We start from the raw sequence: 17,475 nt of genomic DNA on the forward strand, positions 1-17,475 counted from the left end.
GGCCCAAAAATTCATGAGAAGTAGGTTAGCAATGTCCGTGTTGTGTGACCTTTGGGCCCTTAGATATGCATATATAGTTGCATCAGTCCAGTACACCATATATCCATAAAGCTTGGCTTGACGGATATGTGAATCCGAGCAAATGCTTCAGTTGAGATGTAATTATACCGATTACTATGTGTTGACTGGGTTCCCCCTTCATGATCTACCTGATGGCTATGTAAGGACTAGAAAATCATTCAACAGCTTAGTGAGAATTTCACCGATACTCTGTGACATCGGGTTCCCTCTGTTAACTAGTTTCTGATAGCTATATGAGACCATATACTAGTCGGTGTGACACTTAGATAATTCACAACAGAGTGAGTGTGACATTCAGATAATGCACATGAGTGTTAGTATTGCATTTAAATAAAGCGTAACATTTACAATGATTAGGGGTATAGTCCCTTTAGTGGTGTACTCATAGCGAGACCCTTAGCAGAGTATTAATAGAAGTGTGAGATTCCTAATTCAGTGGTAGAATAGTTAAATCCTAAATAGGTACCACTTGATTAAGATCATGCATATATCTACTACTTAGTACCATGTCTACGGTGATACCAATCTATAAGAATAAAGGAGATCCCCAACCTTGTTGCAACTACAGAGGTATTAAACTACTCAGTCATACCATGAAGCTATGAGAAAGGGTGATAGAGGCTAGGTTGAGACATGTTACTAGGGTTTCGGAAAGCCAATTTGGTTTTATGTCAGGCAGGTCTACTACGGAGGTGATTCATCTACTTCGACGACTTATGGAGAAATATAGGGAAAAATAGATATCTTCACATGGCGTCCATTGACCTTGAGAAGGCGTATGATAGCGTTCCCTGCGATACGATCTGGAAGACCTTGGAAACAAGACGGATCCCAACTGCTTATATCCGGGCGATTCGTGATATGTATTGTTAATCTACTACATACGTCAGGACTACAGTTGGCGACACCGAGACATTCCCAGTGGAAATCAGACTCCACTAGGGGTCGGTTCTTAGCCCTTACATCTTCGCCTTGATTATGGACGACATCTATTGTGCGACACCAGACGGTGTTCCATGGTGTATGTTTTTCGCTGACGACATTGTCCTAGTTGCTGAAACAAGAATTGAGCTAAATAGTAGACTGGCTACCTGGAAGACTGCTTTGGAAGAAAAATGTCTAAGGATCAATATTGCAAAGACAAAGTATTTATGTTCAAACTTTAGTGAGAACTAAAACGATGAAGATGTAGAGGTATGCATAGAAGGACATGTTCCCCTCAAATGATTGTTTCAAGTACCTAGGGTCTATTATACATAAAGATCGGGGTGGATGATAACGTTACACCCGTATAAAGGCGAGATGGCTAAAGTGAAGGGCTGTTACCGAAGTTTTGTGATAAGAAGGTTCCTCTAAAACTTAAGGGAAAATTTTATAGAATGACAATAAGACCAGCGCTGTTGTATGGATCAGAAAGTTGGGCAATCAAGAAGGATCACGTAAAGAGGATGGAGGCCGCAGAAATGAGAATGCTTCGATGGGCATGTGGTAGAACTCTGTGGGACATGACACCAAACTCTGCTATTAGGATGTCCTTGGGGGTGGTGCCTGTATCCGAAAAATTGAGGGAGTGAAGACTACGGTGGTTTGGGTATGTCCTTAGGCGATAACCGTCGGATGCGGTCAGGAGGGTAGAGTCGATTACAGTTGACGGTGCCAGAAGGAGAGGACGACCAAGGCGGAAGTGAGAAGACTGCTTGAGATCTGATTTGAAGGATTTAGCCCTTACCGAGGACATGACCTTTGATAGGAAAATATGGAGACTTAAGACCAGGGTAGTCGAGTAGTACGGGTCACATCCATAGGGTGTATCATCTTTGTCTTATTTTAATGCCTTTATAGAAATTTCCATGACTTCTACTTTTTATACGTTTCTGTCATTGAAATTTATGAAGGCTTAGAACTAGGGTAGAGGAGAAGTGTTGCCTTAGTTTAGGTTTTAACCCATTTGACTTTATTCCTTCTTGTTGCTTGTTATCGTTGACTTCTGTGTATCATTCTCTTCATGTTTCCTCTTTTTAATTTTAGTCGGGTCTTATGTTTCTGTCTATATGCAGAGCTTTTTACACAAGGATTTATTTGCAGGGATTACTTCCCATTACAGACGCGCATATGTAGATTGCATATAAAGACTGTTCAACTATGTATTTATTTATTTATTTATACCTGCATTGCATTTTATCTTTATTTTTAATTTTCTGACTACCGTAGGTCTTCCACGGAAGCTGCTCCCAACCTGGCGTTGGGGGCAGCCTACTACCCTACCTCCCCTTTACCCCATTGCATATGCGAATAGGGTTTTGTTGTTGTTGTTATTGTTAGTACCATGTTTTTAGTATGCTTATGTTTATGAGACTCATAATGCTACTCTAGATTAGTGATTATACTACTGGGCTTTGTAAGCTCAGTGTTCGGATGTTTTTATTCGGAGGTCAGTAGCCAAATTCGATCGTGGAGCACCGTCGTAACAAGACTTCTAGCATCTTCTTCATAGTATTGTACTATAGATTTAGTAGGCATATGTATTCATAGTACCTTACTCATGTATTTGGTTTATCAACTCTGAGTTGTACTATTTAGATTTTATATTATGTGTCACAGAGCTCTTATTTATAAAATGTTTTATAACTGTTATTTACGTCTTTTATGATATCATTCAATATGTTTTAAAAAATAAACAGATTCTAAAATTCAAGGGTTGCCTCAGCGACCCAATGTGACACTTTAGACTCATTTGGGTTTGGGGTATTACAGCTACAAGCAGTTATTTCAAGGTTAATGGTAAAGAAGTTTTTCAAGGTCATGTTTCTTGTCTTCGAAAAAAATTAATACTAGAAGTTCCTTAGAAGATTTGCATGAGCTTTACAAGACTTTTTTCCCCAAATCTCTGTCGATTTCCCCACAACATATGTTTTTATCTTTGTTTTCTTCAATCGGAATGTCTAAAGAACAAAAGCATCAACTGAAATAGTCTCAAGGTGGCTCTGTTTAGGGTTTTAAATAGCATTCGCGGTAACGTTTTCGGTCGCGTCGCATTTATCATGGTTGCGGATATAACGGATGCTATTACGACCATTGTGTATATTACGATCGTGAATTTTTTTGAAGGAGCTAATTTTTTAATAAAAAATATGTTTTTTAATTAAAATAACGGAATAATAGCATAATAATGGTCCGTTATTGCCGCGATTGACCACGATCCATTAAATTACGATCGCTATCTGTCGCTATTTGTGTGATCCTGCTTCACACCATTATTTTCTGCGATAGCAGTTTCGGACACTGCCGCGACAACGATATAACGGCCACGACACCACTATTCGACCGTTATTTGAAACCCTGGCTCTGATACTAGCGTTATTATTGCAGCTAGTGAAAAATCTACAATAATCGATTCTCATAATGCTTGATCTAAAATAAGGTAATTTAAAAACAAAAAGTATATGTTTTGGAAATCCATTTGAGAAATTTCTCAATTTTCTCACTAATCTTATTAATGTTGTTTAATTTGTATGTTTAACAGAAAAAACCAGCTAAAAGGTTAGTCAAGTTCCAGGGCTCTCTTCAAATATGTGAGCATGGGGAAAATACGGTTAGAAACCCATCAAAGGATTCCCTTATCCAAGGTAAAAGAAATCATGTGTGTATTTCTATCTCTATTCAAGTTTTTGATCTTTTTGATTGGATATTTTTATTAAAGCTTTAGTTGTTTTTTTCTTTGATGGAACAATCCGGGTATTGCAGATGTTGCACTTCAGAGGGAGTGAAAGGAGAGATGAAAAGAGAGGGAGGAAATAGGAGATTGGGCTTTGGGATTGAACATATTTTAGAAGAGAAGAAAAGGGAGGGAATAAGAGGAAAGAGGGACGATTTTCATGTAGATTAAGTTTCGTCACCGCGACTCTTCCTCTTCTTAGTTCTTTCTCTGCCAACGAAGGTGAATGAATGGTCGATAATGGTTCGAGGGCTGGAATCGGAGATGAGATTTGATTTTAGTTTTTATTTTAAAATCCTATATGGCATTAAATATTAATATTTTTTATTTGATGTCAATCTAATGCGACTATTATTAAATTATTTCAAGTCATCGAACTGTAAACTTTAAATTTGATAACTAAGATTGTTAACGGTTTCAAATTGAGAGACTGTAATTAAACTTTGAACAATAATTTTCAATATATGAAAAATATAGTTAACAATAACAAATAAAAATGAGATCAGTGGAAAACGAACTATCTGATTAAAAAATAAGTCAGTTAATTAACATAATTAATGGACCGTCTAAACTAATAACGAAAATCGAATGTCCACCCTTATTTATCTCATAATTTTTATAATTAATATAAGAGTTAAATTACATGATTGTATCTGTTTAAAAGATATTTAATCTATTTGACAACGAAGGTTTAAACATCCCTAACATATGATGTGTTCGAATTTTGAACCTCTAAAAAGAATAATAATTTCTTTAACCATTAAAATAATTTGATTTATACATCTCGTGAAATTTATAGTTTTATCTCTCACCTAACAATCACTCTATTGTAGTCGTTGGTGTTTGAGAAATCGTGACTTTTAAGAAGAACAACGATTCTTTTAATAACTTAAGTAAATTAGTTCTTAGAATAAAAATTTTAAATAATAACTCAATAATGATAGCCGTCCCTAAGGCAAGATGCTAGCTCTTCGTAGTAAAGGTCACAATCAGGAACTTCTTACCATCGAGTCGTAGATGAAGAGCATAGAGCAAGCCTGGAAGTTTGTTTTCCTTGGAAATGGAGTTGATGGTTTCGTCTTCAACTTCCAGATGTTCCACCATTCTTTCAACAATCCTTACCATCGATCTGGGCTCGTCGGACTCGGACAGGGTTATCAGGAACCTCGGAAAATAGCGTTGCTTCACTTCTTTTTCGTCCAGAATTAAGCGACAAAGCGCGGTTTTCCCAACGCCGAGCATCCCGATAACCCCAGCAGCTTGAACGAATCTCGGCTTTGTTCATTGAGAAGCCACATTTTTAAAGTCTCCTAGTCTTGATCGAAACCGAAAACCTTCCCCCGGTTCAGAACCGGCTCGTAAATCCTCTTTAAGAAGCGTTGTTTTTCTTCTTCTGAGAGGTCAAGATGCGCGTACTCATCTTCTTCCTTCCGCGCCTTTAACAGAGGGGTTCTCAGATTCTGGATAAGGCTTCAAACACGTCGAGGACTTAACTTTTCCAGGTGATAAACTGCGGCAGGTGTTCCGTCATCTTAAGGAACAACATCCTTCAGAAACTCGTCGTACAGAGACTGATTTTTGCTGTAACCGTCGCTTTGATTTTGGTTAGTGCTCGAATCCATGAGCTTTTCGCTTCTTTTGCTATTGCTGCTCAGAAATCCGATTATACAATCACATTAATTGAAAGTGAGAATTATGAACAAAAACAAATTACGTTGGCAGATAGATAATTTCTTATCTGGAAAGAGTTCAAGAATGCCTCACGGGAAAACAGAGATTGCAATAAGTACTCCTATGAAATTAACGTATAAAATATTTGAACTTCTCAAGCTAACAAAGAATAACTTTGGAATGACTTACCATGGGTCGCCAAGAAGCTTTGGAGTTATTGTGTGTATGTATATATACATAAAAGAGAGAAGTAAAAGCGAAAACAAATGTTGGGTGAACCCTCTCATGATGGGCATGTGTCGGGTCGGGTCGGGTTTTGGTCCACTCGACCCGACCCGAGAATAAGGAATCCCCCACCCGAGATCCAACCTGACCTGACCAAAACAAGATTTCACCCGACCCGAACCCAACCCGAAATAATAAAAAAATATTATTTTTATTCAATAAAAATAATGAATTAATTGAAAAAAAAATAATATATCGAGGAGTATTATTATAATTATTCCTAAATATATAAGGTAAAATTATATATTTTTTCGGGTGGGGCAAGTATTTTCACCCTAACCCCGAACACTTTTTTTTTTTAAAAAATCCAACCCGATCGGGTCGGGTCATAACCCGTCGAGTTCGAGTCCCATGCCCATCCCTACCCATGACCACTATTATGTATTATTCTATTTTAATTAATTAATTAATTAAGCAATTATATACTAATAATTACATTATAAAATTATATGCTTTAATGATTTTTTAAAGTTAATAATAATTAAAAAATATTTTTTGTACAATAATTACAAAATATTATCCATTTGGAATCTTTATTAATCATTTACAATACACATATATCACAAACACAATTTAAACATTTAGATAGTACAATACTCCTTTTAATCACCAAATTATTTAATAAATTACAAATATGAAACTTCTAAATCGAGTAAAGAATAAATGTATGTAATAAAAAACGTAGAGTTAAGCGAATGCCAAACACAAAAACCTTAAATGAAATACTTGATATATTAAAGATGAATCATGAATATATAAATTTAAGTTTATTTAACAAAAAAAATTTAATTTATTATATGTGCTGAAATTTTATCGTTAAATTTGTTAAAATTTAATCTTGAATTTTATAAAAAATAAAAAATTAGTCTCTTTAATTAGAAAATATTGTCTTACATTATAAAATTATATTGTATTTTTGTTAATGTATTAGGAATAATTCTTTAATCAGAAAAATCATTTAGCACTAGTGTTGGTAATCGATTAATAAGGTGCGCAGCGGTAACAACAATGTATGCCAAAAACTTGTAAGGCATTGAGGCTCGAGCCAGAAGAGTGAGAGTCATCTTGATAAGATGATGGTGTTTTCTCTCCACAACACCATTCTGTTGAGAGGTGTGAGGGCAGGTGAGACGTGATGAATTCTTCTAACTCCGTTTCCTTATACAGTAATCCTTCTCTTCGTGTGGCAGACATTGACGAAGTTGAAGAAAGGGAAGGTGGAAGACCTCAGAAAGTTTACTATTCTGTACTGGTTAAAGGCGTTGATAATCTTGACCAGGTAATTATCCTTATAAACCGCAAACATAGTAACCTGTGTCATTAGAGTGCCACCGTAATTGCTGACTAGTTTTTTTCTTGACTTCTTTCAAGGAAATCTATCGAATAAAGTTGCCCGGAAATGCAAAGCTAGGCGAAGGAAAACCTGAAAATCAGAATCATGCTTTAGTCTTTACTCAAGGAGAAGCTCTTCAAACCATTGACATGAATCAGGTAAGGTCATCAAATTTTGTAATTATCAAAGTAGTAATAATTTTTAAGTAGATCCAATAACATTTCGCAGCAATGTTTTCCAGGACAATTACTTGGAAGAAGCATTCAAAATGCGCAATCTTTTGGAAGAAATTAATGAGGATCATAGAGTACGACCACCTACAATTTTAGGAGTTCGTGAGCATATCTTTACAGGAAGGTCTGAATGAACATTAATGTTTGCTTATTTTTTGTTTGCTTGGTTCTTGTTGGTATCTTTTGTTACTTAAGTGAACATCTGGTGTCTTTATTTTATGCTTTGAAATCTCTATTTGCAGTGTCTCTTCTTTGGCTTGGTTCATGTCAAATCAAGAAACAAGCTTTGTCACCATTGGTCAAAGAGTTCTTGCAAGACCACTGAAGTATGTTTTGATTACTAAAAGTTTACTTTTCTCTAGCGGTAACTATATAAAGGCCGTTATATCGTGTGAAAAAGCACTATCAATTGTCAATTTTTTAAAACCATATTGCTGAGAGAATGCATTATGACAAGCGAATGGCAGTGCTTTGTCATTTATAAATCATAGATACAAAAACCATAGAAATATCAGTTATATTTTCTGACATATTGTTTAATGCAAGTTATCTCAATGTTGGTTCCTGTGTATGATGATGATGATATACTTAAAAAAAATATTGGTGGGTTTTAGGGTTCGTTTCCATTATGGTCATCCAGATGTGTTCGATAGAATCTTCCACATAACCCGTGGAGGCATCAGCAAGGGTTCTCGTGGCATCAACTTGAGCGAGGACATCTTTGCTGGTAATGATGTTACATCAATTAAACCCCGTAGTCTTCGGTGAATTTATATATACAAGTATATTATCTTTTTCTTCCTGTACTTTTAACAGGTTTTAACTCAACCCTGAGACGAGGGAACATTACTCATCATGGGTATATTCAAGTTGGGAAAGGTAGGGATGTTGGGTTAAACCAAATCTCACATTTTGAAGCCAAAGTGGCTTGTGGTAACGGGGAACAGACACTCAGCAGAGACATCTACAGATTAGGCCATCGCTTTGACTTTTTCCGCATGTTGTCCTGCTACTTTACAACGGTTGGATTTTATTTCAGCTCAATGGTAATTCGTTTTCCTTTTAATGATTAAAACCCATGATTAATCCATAATTAAATAGAAGCAGAGTAGATTGTCTTGTCATCTGAAGTCTCTATGCTCGACAGGAGAACATCAAACGAATGCTTTTCTTCAATAACCCCACATATTTTTGAACAGTTTGAAAAGGATTGGGAGATGAGTTTCTTACAATTAACTTCGGCGCTGAACATATGAGCTTCCTAGAGGAGAGGTGTTAGAGTTGAAGTCAAATGATTTTACCAATTTTGATTTGACGATGGTAATTATATTTCTGGGATTCTGGCCAGGCCACGTTTATTGTAATACTCACTTCATCTATTACAGTTCGCTTGCACTTTGTTTCAACGAGTAAAATGAAGAATTAAAACAAAACGAAAGCAGGGGAGTGAATAAATGGAAATCAAGACTTTGATTGCTTTCAAGGACAAGCTGCTTCCTTTTCGGAAATGCTTGATGAACATGACAGACATATTAAATTGCATTTATAACATAGAGATGTAGATTTAGAGACACTTGTTTCTCAAGCCCTTCTGCCATTACAGTCCTTAACTTATTCCAATTTGCATCCCTAAAAGAAAAAAGAAAGAAACTTTGGCATTGAACCCCATAAATTTAGTAGGGGGCTAAGATGGATTCTATGAGCTCTTGAAGTGGCGCTAGCTCTTTCTTGTCAATCAGCCCAAATTCCTGCACATCCAAAACAACAATCTCAATTAGGCCTGCATTCTTGCCTACGAAAAGAAACCATGAGTTCATGACGGCTAGGGAGAAAAATAAAGTCAAGCGTGCCAAAGAATCATCTCCTAATTGTCCTGGAAGATGCATTAAACATCTTTAAGCTGTTGGCCTTTATTGGAATGTTCTTTACACTTGTATAAAATAGGTGCATAGTGGAATGGCAAAGAATTAAGAAAAAATATAATAATTATCAAGCAGAAGAAGACGTACGCAGGTAAACAGTATGAAATGCTTGAAGCATGTGTTCAGATGTGCTTCCTCCTTAAGGCTCACAATTTTCTGGAAGTGAGAGTGATAGATGTGGGCATATACACGGAACAGTCTTTTGAATATTGTCTTCACCACATCTTTGAAGTTTGGAGGAAAGGGTGCACCTAGAAAATTTGAAATGCAGAATAACATATATAAAGAGAATTAAAGACAAATGTCATATTACATAAACAATTATATTTCTCCAGAAGACTAATGTCTGAGCCAAGACTTCATCGCAGAGAATTAAAGAGGATTAAGCACATGAAATGAAGATATTACCTAGCTTTTGAGGAAATATTGATTCATCATCAAGTTGTGTTTCAATCCAGTCCATCAGATATTCAACATATTTTGGGGCAGAAACCTCAATAGGTTTCTTGATTTGCACACCATCTGCCCATCTATATTCATACCTGTAAAGTTTTGTAAGATGGCAAATAAGCAACTCCAGAAAACCCAAGAAATACAATTCCAATTTTTTTTTTAAATGAGTGGACTAAATTAAGGTGCACAAAAGTAAGAACCCAATTATTAAACCAATTGATCAGGCAGTGTAATATATCATGACTGAATATTAAATAACAGCTGGCAAGTTATATCTGTTTGCATATATATTAAAAAAAATTAAACGACTTTCCATGCATGTTTCAAAGAGATAAAAGAGCCTAACAATAAGTCAAGGGAGTCTCAATTTATCTCAATTCCTTGGAGACTTCAAACATCCATCCATCATTTGAAAGAAACAATTTTAATACCACAAACAGACCCAAACATATGTAGGAATACAGAATAACGAAATATTTAAATTTATGATTGTGCAACTAATTTATTGAAAAGACCAAAAGGAATAAAGTTTTATATATCATACTTGGGGCCTGCGGTCATTGTAGGACAGTTCTCACTGGTACAAAATTCAGTCAAGGTACCATAGAGCAGATTCACCTGATTGAAGAAGTCCACAGCTGAAAAAGATCAAACAATCATGTCTTAGCAATGAGATTAAAAAATGGCACCTAGAAATAGGGAAGCAAATGTGATAAAAACATTCTAGAAAAGAATTGGCTAATGGATTATATACACAATTTTACAAATATATCGAACAATTTATACAAGATGTAATATCTGGGTGTATGCGAGTAAAAAAGAAGGGAGAACGAGAGAGAGAGAGAGAGATACTGTTGACTGCGAGCCATTCATTTAAATCCTCCCCAGGGGGTAGCCTTACTGCTTCCCTTAGGTTTCCACTGCCCAGGGTAGCATCAATGTGCTTTTTAAGCTGTGCACCCTGCATTATGTCAAGATTACAACACTATGATGAGAACTGCAAAGACTGATAAGCCACTGATATAGAAGAATGAAGTCCAGAAAGTATTTTATAATGAAGAAACAATAAATAAGCCAGCTCTCAATAACTTGAGTGGAACCTGAAAATGGTTAATCAATTATTGCCAGTCTCAGCCACACAGCATTACTTACCATGTTTAGACAAAGATACTTGTTTAGTAAATAAAAAATAAAGAAATTATCACATGTAATACATGTATATAACGCCTTCTAACATTCATGAGTGGGCCACACTGGTGGGCTGTACGACCGTCATGAATGCCAAAATAGCATCGAAGTTTGTACAATTTCAGGTTTGCCACTGACAATTGAAGAAAACACTGTAACGTAAAGTTATTTATTTTTTGAATACATGACTAAATCTACAAAAGAAAAAATAAATATGAATGGTATGGTGAAGTGAATTCTTTACAAAGCAATAAATTTCAAGGTTTAGAAATAGTGGCAATCATTTAAGTAGCTAGAAACCCTAGCTGAAGAATCAGCAAAAGGCATTATTAGATCAAGTATACAGGAGCTTCTCTTCTTAGTTTGTTTGCAAATACGCATTAGATCTTTGGTGTTAAGTTGTGCTTGCATTGATTTTATTTCTATTTCTGGACACTTTCTAATAGACTCCCAGTGTGCTAAAGCTACATGCTCACACCCAAGAAGTTCTAGTCATCGGAAAGAGGAAGTGATTTATTTCCCAAGAGGGAAAATAGTGAAAGTAGTCAAATTAACAATCCAGATTCAAGCACAGAGTAAGAGAACATATCACATAAAATTCTAACAGGCAGGAGATGAACATTACTAATTATGCTTTATTAAAAAGAAAAGGAAGGAACAAGTAACCAACCTTACTTCCAGAAGGCGCACTTTTTTTGGGGCGGAATGTTCTCTGATTTCTGTATTCAGAGCAATTTATTATCAGGAAAATCTCAACTGAAAAGATAACCAGCTATGCTGCTCAGACTTGGGAATAGGAATTGGAAATATGCACACTTCTAAAATAGGCAAGTTAGACTTTCACAAGTTCCTTCATATAAATATAACAAACATGGAAGGCATTTCATGTGTACTGCAAGGTACATTAGGAATTCAATCAAGGAAAATATATAAAAGAAGCACTTTTCAGTATGTTTCTCTTTTTATGGCTTGAAATAGTATACAACACTTATAAAGCACACATGGACAAATGTGGAGGTCTGAATTGTTATCTTCATGAAATCTATAGAAGATCTCCTGGATCATTTGAAACTGATCATAGAATTGGTTTTTGGCAAATTAACTAGCTCCCCCATCAGACTACATCTGACATTCCAATTACTTCTCTTCCATTTTATTCAACTTTCTCAACTTCATTCTTCCACCAAAAGGCTACCAACAATGGCTGCAAATTGCCAACAAACCTAGTCTACTACTCATTCAATAGAATTCAGCTTCAAGATCCAAAGCTCAGGCTTCTCAATTGTGGCAGTATAATTTTTAAGGTTTAAAAAAACAAAAAAGAGCATATATTAACCTTTTAAACCTTTCTAAGGTAGTCATTCATGAAAACTGGTTACATGGCTTTTAATCATAGTTCTAACATAGAACCCAAAGACTGATAAGAATTCAGAACAAACCATTCATTGCTTAACACAAGAACATTAAGAGAAGCTCAACATGCATTGAGATTCACTATCGATTTTATCAACATAATCACTGATCTGATTGACCTTCACGTGACAGTTACCAAAAGCACAGCTAGTAGTGGATCCAATAAGACAATTGGATTGCAGTTTTTACAGTTAACAAAGGAAGCTAAGAATCAGGGAGGAAAATTTATGATGATAGATGAAACATTTTCAAAATACGAATTAAAATTTCATGAAGGTCTAAAAAGATTTGAATTTGCCCGTCGATATTGAATCAGAAAATGGCTAAAATTATACTAGATCTGACATACAATTCATCAGCAACAATTGGAAATAATCAAATAAGAAGGAATTAACGAAGAGATGATTAATTAACGGGGAAATAAGTAAGATTTTTCACAGAAATTTTGCGGGGGGAAAGTGGAAATTAAATTTCACCTGCCCAGACCGAAGAGACTCGTGGTTAGAGAGATGGACAGAAAGAGGCTTTGACTTTCGTTTCTTCAGGTGGAGCCTCTTCTTTTCTTTTCACTTTCTTTCTTACAAAAATTTCTTATAAGCAATATAACTAATAGGGTAAACTACACGTTTAGTGCTCTAACTATTACTTTATTCAGTTTTAATCATCTAACTATTTTTTTAATTCAAAATCATATCTAACATTATGTTTTGATTTCATTTTGGGCACTCAACGTTAAAAAACTAGAGGTGATTTTTTTTATACACATGAGAAAACAGAAGTCTAAAATCGTAGCCCGCTCGCTTCGTTCTTGTCGGCTCCTAACAACCCCTGCATTTCAGTTGGAGGCGGCCACAAAATGGAAAATTCTTCTTCTTAATTAAGCGCGGGGTTCGCCAGCTTATCAACGCATTTATTCCCCTCTCTCCAGATGTGTCGAACTTCAGAAACCCATCCTTCCTTTATCATTTCTAAACAGTCATTTACTAGATCAGAATCTGAAAAATCGTCCATCCTATCTCCATTGAAGAAGTCCACAATCCATTTAGCATCCATCTCTAGGATCAGATTTCGTAAACCAAGATTTTTAGCCAAAATGAGACCCTATCAAGCCCCCCAAATTTCCGCGATCGAACTAGTAGTAACCCTCCCTAGTCTCAACATGAAACCCGCTTTCCAGTCACCATTACTGTCTCGGATTATTTTGAAACGGAATGTTAGGTATTATTTTGAAATAAAAAATAAATAGGTGACTAAAATAAAACAAAAATAATAATTTATACTAATCGCATAGTTTACCAAAATAGAAGAAACATTAATATATAAAGCTGCCAGACAGTGATGTAATATATAAAGAACACCAGATCTGAGTAGTTGATACAATCCTCCAACACCAGTTTAGTCTTAGCACGAACCATACGCAATAGAAAACGCACACAGACACGAGCAAGATCACAATTTTAATACAAAATGAAAGCTTATTTTACATATATACATAGCCAAATGAGCCCGAGGGTTCGCAAAAACTTCGAGTCCAGTTGATGAAGACACTTTAAATGAGCAAACCATAAAACTTGGCAGAGAAAATTGTAACTCCAGTTCCCACTGTGTCACTCTCAGTAAGCTTGAACAGTTTCTAATCAAAAAATGCTACATGAAGAAATTATGGCTGTCAGGAAGGGGCAATCTGTTCAACTGCTCAAAGAAGTAGAACACGGGGTTTTGTTAGCGCGCCTAAAGCAGTTGGGTGCGGAAACAATCATTTAGTGAAAGCTTACGGTAACGGGAGAAGCCGAAATGGATGAACTCACCTTTAGGATAGAATTTGAGGCCTTTGATATGATTCAAGGATTCCACCAAATTTTGCTGTAAAGTTTAGTATCAATTAAGTTGAGGATCTTCAGTTTTTGAAGGGCACTCAAATCTGGCAAGTTCTCAAGCATCTTACAACCTGAGAGGTCAATTTCCTCGAGTCTAGTGTGTCTCCTCAGATCCGGCAGATATCGTAACAATTCACATTTCTTTAGTCTCAGTTTCTGAAGGTTGCCATCTACAGGAGGCAAATATTGTATCCGAGTTTCAGATAGATCAAGTTCTCTAAGACTTTCTGCTCCTTCAAAGCAGTCATACATAATTTCTCTTATGTTAGTTGCACCTGAAAGATCAAGAACCTTGATGTTCGAAACCTGTCTGAGCATGCGCATTCCAGTCAATGCACTACACCCTTTTAACAAGACTAACCTCAGGTTTCCAAGAGTCCTGATGATAGGTAATTTCAGAATTTTGGTATGGGAAAAGTTAATCACTTTAAGCTTTTTAAGTGACATGAAGCTCTTTTCTTGGATCTTTTTCAAACTTGTGCATTCAAAAAGATCAATTACCTCAAGTTTAGCGAACTTTGCCAGCTTCGGAAGCTGTTCTAAGGAAGAACACTGTCTAAGGGCGAGCCTCCGCAGTTCAATCAATCCAGAGAAGCTATCAGGTAATGACTCGATTCCAGTTCCAGAAAAGTCAAGGCTCCGAAGTTGGGGCACTTGAAGGAAAAAGTCAGCCGGGAGGTTTATCTTCCAATCTCTTGAACCAGATATTTCCAGAACAGTCAAGGCTCTGAGTTTTTCAACAATATTTACTTTCTTCAACAGGTAAGAGCCTCTGAACATCATGAGCAGAAGCAGCTTGTCCACTTTAGATATGAAAAGTTCCTCGGGAGATTCGAGCCGGGGAGGAACAATAGCAAGCGGATTGAGGTTCTGCTTATCTCCAAAGAAAGTATCATGAACTTCCCTGCATAGATGACTTCCGTCAATCGGTAGCGAGATAATTTTCTCCTCCATATCACCACACAGTGTCCTCATCATGCCACCACCCACTGTCCCCATAAATTTTTCTCCTGTTAATCGGAAGAAAAAAAAGTCAGAAGAACAATAAAATATTATTCATCAACAAAAAATGAAAAAAGGAGAGAAATTTAGAAAACAGATTACCGTCAGCGTCGTCTTCTTCATCGATCTCTTTGGTACAGCCTCGATTGGGTTCTTGGGTATTTCCTTCAGCTTGTTCATCACGGATCTCTATTTGGGCATTACCTTCACTGGATTCTTCACCGATCGCTGCTTGGATATTACTCATATCTCACGCTCACGGATTCCCTTTTGTAAATAACCAGTACAAATTAGTGCGGCGTATTACTAATAAAAGAAGGGGAAAACATCTAAAATTTGTGAAGCCCGCTGTACAATCCTGGAAACAAGGGGAATAAGATCTCTTGTGTAAAAAAATAAAAAATTTACAGTGATATCATGAATTGTTCCTGAATAATCACCTAATCAAATAATTTTCCCCGAAGACGTATGATCCCAAGGCTAAGGCATATGAAACCTTGAACATACAGCATTCATCTTTTAGAAGCACAATGAAGTGAGGAAACAGGAGGAGAAGGGGATATTAAACAGCAAAGGAAGAAAAAAGGAAAACCTGGATGCCTTGAATCTTGAAGGATTTGAAGCGGAACACAAGTGACAACAACCTCAGTAACCGATCAGCGTCTTACGTTTTGTGTCCTTCCTTTCTTCTTAAGATTCTTTTGAGTTTGCTTGAGGTTGAGGTTTTGTTTCTTTTCTTTTTGTTTCTTTTTCTTTTTCCTTTTCCTTTTCTTTTTCTTTTTCGGATTCTGATACCAAATGAGATTAACAAAGTTAAGACTTCCATTTTCTAAAAATTAGTCAGATTTACTATATATATATATATATTGTTTTCATCCGTCTTTGTTAAAAATAAATAAAATTATTAATGTGATATTTTTTATTTAATAATGATATAACATTATCTTTGGTGATATATTAATATCATAATTATTTTTTAACGATGTATAATTAAAATATAATATTAAATGTAATTTAAAAAATAGTTGAATAATCAAAATTAACAGCGAAAATAGTTAGATAATTACATATATTATTTACCTTAATATTTAATGATTTATAGAGAGAGATAACTGCATCATAGATCCCTAAACAATAACCTTCATTTTGAATTAGTCCTTAAACTTTATAATATTCTAATTACATCCCTAAACTATGACTCTCATTTTCAATTAGTTCTTAAACTTTTGGGCATTCTAATTTTATCTCTAAACTATGATCATCTTTCTAACTATGACCATCTTTCTAAATTAGTCCCTCAAACTTTTGAATATTCTTATTTCATCCTCAAATTCATCCAAATATGTAATTATTTTCAATCATAGTTTAACCTAAATTTTGTTTTCTTAAACATATAATAATATAATTTGGCCTAATAATTTTATTAACAAAAGATGTGATTAGTATATATGTATAATTTGGGATTAAATTGGAATATTAAAAAAGTTTAGGGACCATTTAAAATGAATGTCATAGTTTGGGGATGAAATTGAAAAGTTTAAAAGTTTGAGAACTAATTTAGAATGATAGTCATATATTAAGGAGAAATTAAAACATTAAAAACCTTCATGATCAATTTAAAATGAGAGGCATACTTTGAGGACATGTGATGCAATCAATATATATATATATATATAATCACCCTGTTGCAGTAGTCGTTGGTGCTAAAATTCAAGAACTTAGAAATAATAATCATTTCTTTAGTCTTAATTTGGTTTGTGCACCAAATAGTTATTTGACTCTATTTTTTTTTGAGCATTTTGACTCTCCAACACTTAATTTTAAGGTAAAAAGACTTCTAGCATCTCTAGCATTTAACTAATTAGTCATTTAAACCTTTGTTCTCTTCTCCCGAAATTTTTTGGCCTCGATATTTTGTTTCCAGACGAAAGATGATAGCCAGATGACCAAATCACTAAATAGTAGGCGTGTGACAAAATATGTAATTTACCCTTACTTTTTTAAATAAATTGAAAATTATTTTTTAAAAAATAATTTATAAATAATGATTAAACATGTATCACATAATAATGAAAATCCAACTAATATTTAAGAAATGGATTCATGAACAAGGTTCAAGTCTGCTCGAGTACGGACAACAAGTGCAACATATAAAGCACAAGAGAGCAGTAGTTGATAAAATCCTCCAACCACCAACTGTTTAGTTTGAACATACACATACCAAGCAAGATTAACTTCAGTTCCCAACTTAGTAAGCTTGAACAACCCTCTCATCAGAAGTTACATGAAGAAATCATGGCTG

At 35.3% G+C, this 17,475-nt stretch overlaps 2 protein-coding genes across 2 annotated transcripts; one reads left to right on the top strand and one right to left on the bottom strand.

The window, feature by feature from the left end:
* Nucleotides 1-7,234: 7,234 nt before the first annotated feature.
* On the top strand, nt 7,235-8,513 carry LOC120187138 (callose synthase 5-like). The gene is made up of 6 exons (XM_039190920.1): nt 7,235-7,243; nt 7,327-7,442; nt 7,561-7,644; nt 7,933-8,045; nt 8,135-8,364; nt 8,466-8,513. The coding sequence occupies exons 1-6, from the start codon at nt 7,235-7,237 to the stop codon at nt 8,511-8,513; spliced, it is 600 nt and encodes a 199-aa protein (XP_039046851.1).
* Nucleotides 8,514-8,833: 320 nt separating this feature from the next.
* LOC120187140 (putative disease resistance protein At4g19050) lies at nt 8,834-15,925 on the bottom strand. Its single transcript, XM_039190921.1, has 10 exons — nt 15,766-15,925; nt 15,276-15,440; nt 14,140-15,181; nt 12,771-12,833; nt 11,552-11,600; nt 10,546-10,654; nt 10,238-10,331; nt 9,649-9,782; nt 9,328-9,491; nt 8,834-9,066 (listed from the first exon to the last, which is right to left on the bottom strand). Exons 2-10 carry the CDS (start codon nt 15,418-15,420, stop codon nt 8,992-8,994), a joined length of 1,875 nt encoding a protein of 624 aa, XP_039046852.1. The 5' UTR covers nt 15,421-15,440; nt 15,766-15,925; the 3' UTR covers nt 8,834-8,991.
* Nucleotides 15,926-17,475: the final 1,550 nt, after the last annotated feature.

The sequence above is a fragment of the Hibiscus syriacus genome, unplaced genomic scaffold (assembly GCF_006381635.1).
Source record: "Hibiscus syriacus cultivar Baekdansim isolate YM2019G1 unplaced genomic scaffold, ASM638163v2 tig00113722_pilon, whole genome shotgun sequence".
Taxonomy (NCBI): domain Eukaryota; kingdom Viridiplantae; phylum Streptophyta; class Magnoliopsida; order Malvales; family Malvaceae; genus Hibiscus; species Hibiscus syriacus.